Source organism: Bison bison, unplaced genomic scaffold (genome assembly GCF_000754665.1).
Source record: "Bison bison bison isolate TAMUID 2011002044 unplaced genomic scaffold, Bison_UMD1.0 scf7180017864495, whole genome shotgun sequence".
Classification (NCBI taxonomy): domain Eukaryota; kingdom Metazoa; phylum Chordata; class Mammalia; order Artiodactyla; family Bovidae; genus Bison; species Bison bison.
Window position 1 is genome coordinate 6,751,321 of NW_011495054.1, and position 7,272 is coordinate 6,758,592.

The following is a 7,272-nucleotide window of genomic DNA, read 5'->3' on the forward strand; positions in this document are numbered from 1 at the left end:
TTTCTGCTGACTTTTTGGCCTTAGGGGTGACCCCCGGCTCTTTTGGCCCTTCCTTTTCCCATCTGGTATTAGACCAGCTAATCTGCAAGCAGCTCCCAGCACTGACAATCCAATCTATGATATGGCATGTTTGCTTCTTAAATGGGTCTCTTTATATTATGGTTAAACTCCATACTTCTTAGCTAAACGTGAGTGTTGCCTTGCGTGTCTCTGTTAATTTGTATCAGGGATCTGGGTGCAGAGCAGCTAAGGAGTGAAGATGAAGATGGGGTAGAATAGGAAAGAAAGCATTTCTGGATCCACTGTTCATCAGTTACTAAAAAATTTTTTTTTAATTAAAACTTTTTTTTTTGGCCTTGAACATAGCTTGTGGGGTCATAATTCCCCAACCAGGGATCAAACCAAGGCCCTGGGCAGTGAAAACACCAAGTCCTAACCACTGAACCACCAGGGAATTCCCTGTTACTAAATTTTTAATAGAGCATTGGCCCCTGTCCCAGATGAAGTCTAGGGCATGAAGGCCATGTGGCCTGACAGGTAAGGATTCCTGGGAGGGCACTCAGGAAGTATCTGGTGCTCTCAGCTAATGGGATCACGTTTCCTCTTGTAGGCATCCCGGCTGGAGAAGCAGAATAGCACACCTGAGAGTGACTACGACAACACTCCCAACGACAGGGACCTGGATGACATGGGGTACTTGTGCAGGAAGAAGGCCTCGGGGCTGGGCTCTTTAACCAGAAACCTAACAGCTTGGTCACGCCCTTTACCACCTCCACCTGCTTCTCTGTTCTCAGACCCTTAAGGTCCTCAGATACCGAGACATAAGTTCACAGTTCACACCTTTTCTCATCTCACCTGATTGTCCCAGGGGCCCTTTTTCCTTTTACCAGCAGGTTAGACTCATCTCTGAGTCTCTGTATTATGCTTAAAGTCAGTCCTTCACTTCAAGTCAACGTTAGGTTATACCCTGCATCTCTGTCCCAAGAATTGCCTTGATTCAAATGACTTGATAACCACACACGCTCCCCATTCTGTTTGCTCCCTCCCTTTCCCCATCATTAGCCTTCCTATGAGGGCCATCCCATTCAGCCTCATGGTAGAATGAAGCCGCCTCCTCGTGAGCAGTGGCTGCTGCTGCTCAACGAGCCTTACCCCGAGTCTCCTGCCAGACAGGATAAAGGAAACCACAGTAGCAGCCCGCTCGTGCCTCCAGCAGATGCACACGCCGCGGCTCCTAGAAGCAGAGAGACCGCCCATCAGCACCTGTCACGTTTAACCACTTCTTTAACACTCACAGGTCAAGCAGGAAAGGAAGGCAGAGGAGCTCGGTGTGGCAGAGTGACAGCTCAGGCCCAGACACGGCAGAGCCCCATGTGGCCCCTAGCCCCATCCTCCCCAGCACCGAAGACGTCATCCGGAAGACAGAGCAGATCACCAAAAACATACAGGAGCTCCTAAGGGCAGCCCAAGAAAATAAACATGACAGGTAAGGGGGCTTGAGAATCCCGCCTGGCGCTCTGGGAGAGATGCTGCCGCTCTGGTTACAGACGGGACTGGGTTTTAACATGCTGACATCAGAAGGTCAGAAATTTCAGGTTTACTTAAGACATTTAAAAACAAATATGTAAATTTGGGGTTTTTTTGTTTGTTTTCTACGGTACTTTTTTTTCTTTTTAAAAAATTTATTTTTAATTTAAGGATAATTGCTTTACAATATCGGTTTCCTTTCTGCCACACATCAACATGAATTAGCTTTAGATGTATATGTCTCCTCCTTCTTGAACCTTCCTCCCACCTCCCACTCTTTACCATCCCTCCAGGGAGTCACAGAGCCCCCGTTTGAGTTCCCTGAGTCCTACAGCAAATTTCCACTGGCTATCTGTTTTATATATGGTAGTGTATATGCTTCCATGCTACTCTCTCCATTCGTCTCACCTGTTTTATATGGTATTTTTAATCTTTCATTTTCTCACGAAATGCTCAGAATAAAACTGCATCTAGAGATAGAATTACAGCATCTTTGGGGTGGTGACATTCCTAGTTCTTGAGGTGAAAGAAGCTGCCTCAAAACTGGCAACAGATTCTCCCGGCCGCTCTGCCTAGCTGGGGAGGAGTGTGTGCCATAGATTTCCTGAAATGAACCTGATTTCTTACCCAGCTCCCTCACATGTGCATGTGCACGTCTAGGAAGCAAGTGGTTTACAAATAAAAGTGGGTCTAATCATCACCCCAAATCATTCTCTGCTCCTGAAAGAAAAACCTGCTCAGTCTGGGCAGAACGGCATCCCGCAGAGTTCTTTGCAGCTGCAGAGAAGGGCCCAGCCCCTGTTATCACCCGCCCCTCTCCTCTTGGGTAGGTTATTAGCAGTTGAGAGTTGACCCTAGTTTCAGGTGGCGGCCGGCCTGCTCCAGACACGTTTAACATCATCCCACTGAATTTGTGAAAGCAGCAGAATTTGATCAAAATCCAGGAAAACCTCATTTTTTTCAGTAGGTCAGCAAAATTTGGCCTTCCCAGGTGGCCCAGTGGTAAAGAATCCAGATGTGAGTTCGATCCCTGGGTTGGGAAGATCCCCTGGAGGAGGAAATGGCAGCCCACTCCAGTGTTCTTGCCTGGTGAATCCCATGGACGGAGGAGCCTGGCGGGCTTACAGTCCATAGGGTTGCAAGAGTCAGAAGCAACTCAGCGACTAACCGACAGCAAAGTTTAGTGCTTCCGTGAAGAAGTTCTCTTTATGCCTTTGCACAAACAGAAGTTGTTTGAGGAGCACAGCACTGCCCTCCTTTTTCCTTTGTGCTCCCTTCCACAGAAAGATGGGCCGGTGTCTCTTGCAGTCTCCGTGTCCCTGGCAGCGTCACGTTCACCTCCCCATTTTCCACCCTTTTCGTTTTGCTGTACAGCTCAGACTTCTCCCAGTGGCGTCATTTCCCCCTCACCAGGAGGGGAGCGGGCAGTGTTTATTACCAGAGCAGAATTAGTCTTCATGGGTGGATGGCTGGAGGAGCCTCAGAGAAAAAGAGGAACCTACACGATTTCTCAGCCTCCTTCCATGACAATCATATAACTGTTCATCTCTCCTTCCCCGGGACATCCTGTTCGTCACATGCCCCTCCTGCCTCACACGCTATAGATGTGCAGTACCTCTGCTCAGCACCACCGCGGCCTGGACAGCAGGCCCCTTTATTCCCTTATTACATGAAGCAAAACGTTTCCCACCTTCCCATGTATGGTCTGTTAGGGTCCCTCGATAACATGGTAAACCCCTCCCCTGGCGCTCTCCCACTGCCGAGCAACACGCTTCACTTCCCATCTCACCCAGCTCGGAAGTGCCCCGCTCGTATTGCAAATGACCAAAAAAACATGCTTACGTTATGTTTCTTTGATGGTTGTCAAGAATATAAATGTGTGTCCTGGGGCTGTTTCCTGGCTTCAAAGATCGCAATATGGTGCTTGGTACAATCTGGGAAGTTTTTTTTTTTTTTTTTAAGATGTACAAATCCATTCAGTGTATGTTGTGATCTCAGTGTTCTGTAGTTCCACCAGGCTGTTATGTACGTCGCCTGCATTCATACCTGGAGGCTGGTTTTATATAATGGAATCAACTTTGAAGGATGGGGGCCCCGGCTTTATCCCCGAGTGCCTTGTGTTGGTGTGGGATCCACAGCAGGCTGGCTGTGGCCTCAGCCCCTTTATTACGGGAGTGTTCTCTGTCTCTGAATTATTTTTGCTGTCTTTGAATAACCTTTTCAATATTCTTGCAGTTATATTCCCTGCTCAGAGAGGATACATGTGGCTGTTACAGAAATGGCAGCGTTATTCCCCAAAGTAAGTCACTCCCTGCTAACTTGGTTTGGATTCTTTTCAATGAGCTCCAAGAAATTTCTTGATGACCTTTACATTATATTCATCTTTTTTTGTAGCACAGAGAGTTTTAAATATGCAAACAGCCATATAGAGCTATTGGTTTGGGTTTAATAAGACAAGAATGTATGAGCCAAATGCTGCAAGGCAAAGCATTAATAGAAAAAAAACTTTATCTGGACTATTTCACCTGTGTAAATAATTTTTCGAATGCTGCTTCAGAATAGCACTAGTAAATGCATACTGCTAAATATACTGCGTGCACTCTGAACTTTGAGTCAGAGCCCCCAGAATCCCCTACACTGCGGGTTGCCAAACTTGTGGTCTTTCACACATCCCCAGTAAAAACATGCAGGACACAACTGCGGAATAGTTTGAGTTGTCTTCCGAGGAATGCTAGTCCCTGTTCTCGGAGGTGTCCGCCCTGCAGTCCATGGCGAACGCCTGTTTTTCTGTTTAGAAACCCAAGTCCGACATGGTGAGGACCTCCCTCCGCTTACTGACGTCCAGTGCCTACCGACTGCAGTCAGAATGCAAGAAGACCCTCCCGGGGGACCCGGGCCCGCCCACGGACATCCAGCTGGTCACGCAGCAGGTCATCCAGTGTGCCTACGACATCGCCAAGGCCGCCAAGCAGCTGGTCACCATCACCACCAAAGAGAACAACAACTGAACGGCAGGGCTGGCCCTTCTGTTTTCTAAGCTTTTCCAAGTCCGGTTTCCACTTTAGACATGGAACTCTTGCGATTTTTGCAGACACAAACATTTAATGAAAGTTTAAAACTTTTTAAAAAGAAAACTCAGTATTATTTTTGCATGTTTTCTAACAAATTTTCAACTATTAATTTAACCCACTTGCCTTATTTTGTGCCTGTCTGCCAGTTTACCTTCTGACGTTCTGTTGTGCTGTCCGTGACCGTCGAGTTAACGATCATAGACACCTGAAAGCAGAGCTTTGTTGTTTAAAGTTTGTTAGACCTTCTCCATCCCTTCAGACTCCTTGCCTGTGGCTAAAACTATAAGTGAGGTTCTTAGTGAAACATTCTCTGGAGAGAGTTGTCTGATCCCTGTCAAGCATTGTGCAATAAGCAAGTTTTCCAGGCTCTACTGCAGAACCTCTTTAAGTTTGGGGTATCTCCAAGCAGGCGTGTAGAGAAAGGACTTTGCCGCTTTCTAAAACTAGCGTAGCAGTCTCTCTCGGGAGGGAACAATGAAGTGCTCCGTTTACCCGTCCTGCCACACTCGGTGTTCTCTCAGCTAATTTTTCTGTCTTGTCTTCTGTCCGTTTCTGTTTTACTGTCACCCCTAAGTCCCCATAGCGATAAGCACTCGCCCTCCGTGTCCTGTGTGCCTTGGCCACGTTGTCACGCACAGGCTGAGGACCCCCAGCCCCACGAGCCATAGCTAATTTCGTCCCACCCTTCAGATAGCACTGCCGTAAACTGTGACGAGAGAAATGGCCTACTCCCCTCACTCCTTTAGCCGCTTAAAGCCTTCTCACACGACCAGCCCCGCACGTCTCACCACCTTTAAGGACTTCAGGTAAGGTAAGATGCGTACAGTCACCGGGATTCGCTTCTCCTCTGGCGCCTCCTCGCTGGTACTTCAGCATCAGACATCACATTTCAGGAATTCCCTGCAGAGCACTCTAGGTGACCGTGCGCTATCCCAAGGCTACAAAAGCCTGCAGGTGTAAGGTCTGGGATGCCCTGAGGTTGCCTTCTAAGAAGAGCTGGGTCGTTCTGGAAGCTTAAAGTGTATTCCTTCCTGCTCGTGGCCACTGTTTTGTGTGGGCGTGGCTCAGACCCTGACCTCAACCAGCGGGGCCAGGCAGTAGTGACAATGAATGAAGCGAGCCAGGTGCCAGGGAGGGACAGCAAGGAGCCCACGGCATGTCAGTGGGGACAGCAGCTGCCCAGCTCCACTCAGGCTGCCGTGTAAATAAAACGGGCCTGGAGTTGCTGAAGCTTTTGACTTGTCAGAAGACATCAGATGTTTCTGTGCCATCTCTCCATCTGTAATTGTCGGTGACTCGTCTAAACGTGTTCACAGCACGTGTGTGGGCACGCTGCGGCCTGGAGGCTGCTGGTTCCCGGCTCTGCTGTGGATCGCGAGGCCTGGCTTCCCTGGCCTCCTGGGGTTTAGCCTCTGAGCCTTATCACCTTTTGTGGGGCTGCCGCACCCTCTGTTAAAGTTGCTGTTGGTCCTTGTTTCGCCATCTGTTCTGTCCCGTAGCGCTCGTTCACACACATGGAAAAGTCAAAATCATCACAGTTGCCCCAAAACATGCTCGGTAAGCCTGTATTTTCACAGAACTGTTTGAATCACAAACACCTTTGTAGCCTGACTGAATGCTGTCAGAAGGAGTACGGTGATGGTATTTGGTTACTAAGTCACTGTGCTGGGTGCTTTTGCCGGCTTTTGCTCTGCTGAGTAGCGCGGGGAAAGGGTCCACATCTCCAAGATTTGTCTGCACAAACCTAAGTGCCACGCTCTTGTCAGATGCTGAGGGGCGTCTTCTCAAAGGAGGTCTTCTACCTCCACTTCAGGCACCGTCTGAGAACCATCTCTGCACGCTGCACGGACAGGCTGTCCCTCCTCTTCCTGGCGAGCACCTGCTCTTCTTCCCGGCCAACACAGGCTCCTTGGGCAAGGCCCGGCGCAGCCTTGGGTCGGTGCCCTTGGCCGCCTCTGTCGGGAGGACAGCCTTCTGGATGATGAGTTGCTGCAGCGGGTAAAGCAGCGTCTTCACGGGCACCCTCAGGACCTGGAGTGGGGATGTCATCTTGTGCCCCTGGAGAAAGTCAAGGAACGTGGGGACCAGCAAAGCACGCCAGCCGTGAGCACACCGCAGGAGTTCGCCCTGCCGACCCACAGTGCCAGCACTTGGGAAGGGACGCTCCCAGGTGGAGTGACACCCAGCGACAGCAGGGCTGAGGGGGACCCTTCTCCTCCAGCCCGCTGCGTGTTTCCTCGAGGCCAGGGTCGGAGACCCACAGGGCCTGTGGACATTCTCACCTCGTCTCAGCAGCCGTTCACCACCTTTTGCACAGGGGTTCCCGGGCCTTACACTGACATCTGAGCTCTGTCATGTCATCCTCTTTCCCTTGATTCTCAAATCCCTGCCCCCTCAGATGCCCTAAGGAGCTGGGAGGACACAGGTAGGAAAGCGACCGGGAGGCAGCTCCACCTGAGCGCCTCCCGCTGAAGTCCTCCTCTGCTTCGGAACACAAATAGTTCTTATTTGCCAAAGAACAACGACTCGGACCCAAAGACTAAACACAGCATTTCACGGATGGGAACTGGAAACGCACAACTCAGGAGCTGTCCTCCGATTCCCCCAGCGATTTCAGCTGCAGAACCCGAGCGAGCCCAGCTCGGGTCTGTCCCCCACAGCCGCCCTGAGCTCC

General features: G+C 50.1%; 2 protein-coding genes across 7 annotated transcripts in view; one reads left to right on the top strand and one right to left on the bottom strand.

The window, feature by feature from the left end:
* The window catches only part of GIT2 (G protein-coupled receptor kinase interacting ArfGAP 2), a 41,697-nt gene extending 36,849 nt beyond the window's left edge, over positions 1-4,848 (top strand). For all 6 annotated transcript variants that reach the window (XM_010828649.1, XM_010828651.1, XM_010828650.1 and 3 more), the window contains 4 exons: positions 611-693; positions 1,298-1,486; positions 3,763-3,826; positions 4,323-4,848. In XM_010828649.1, coding sequence (XP_010826951.1) covers positions 611-693; positions 1,298-1,486; positions 3,763-3,826; positions 4,323-4,535 — 549 coding nt within the window. In that variant the 3' untranslated portion in view covers positions 4,536-4,848. The remainder of the gene's footprint in view (positions 1-610; positions 694-1,297; positions 1,487-3,762; positions 3,827-4,322) is intronic.
* The window catches only part of TCHP (trichoplein, keratin filament binding), a 24,479-nt gene continuing 18,004 nt past the window's right edge, over positions 798-7,272 (bottom strand). Inside the window, exon 14 of the mRNA XM_010828644.1 lies at positions 798-1,234. The gene's annotated coding sequence lies outside the window, so the exon portion shown is untranslated. The remainder of the gene's footprint in view (positions 1,235-7,272) is intronic.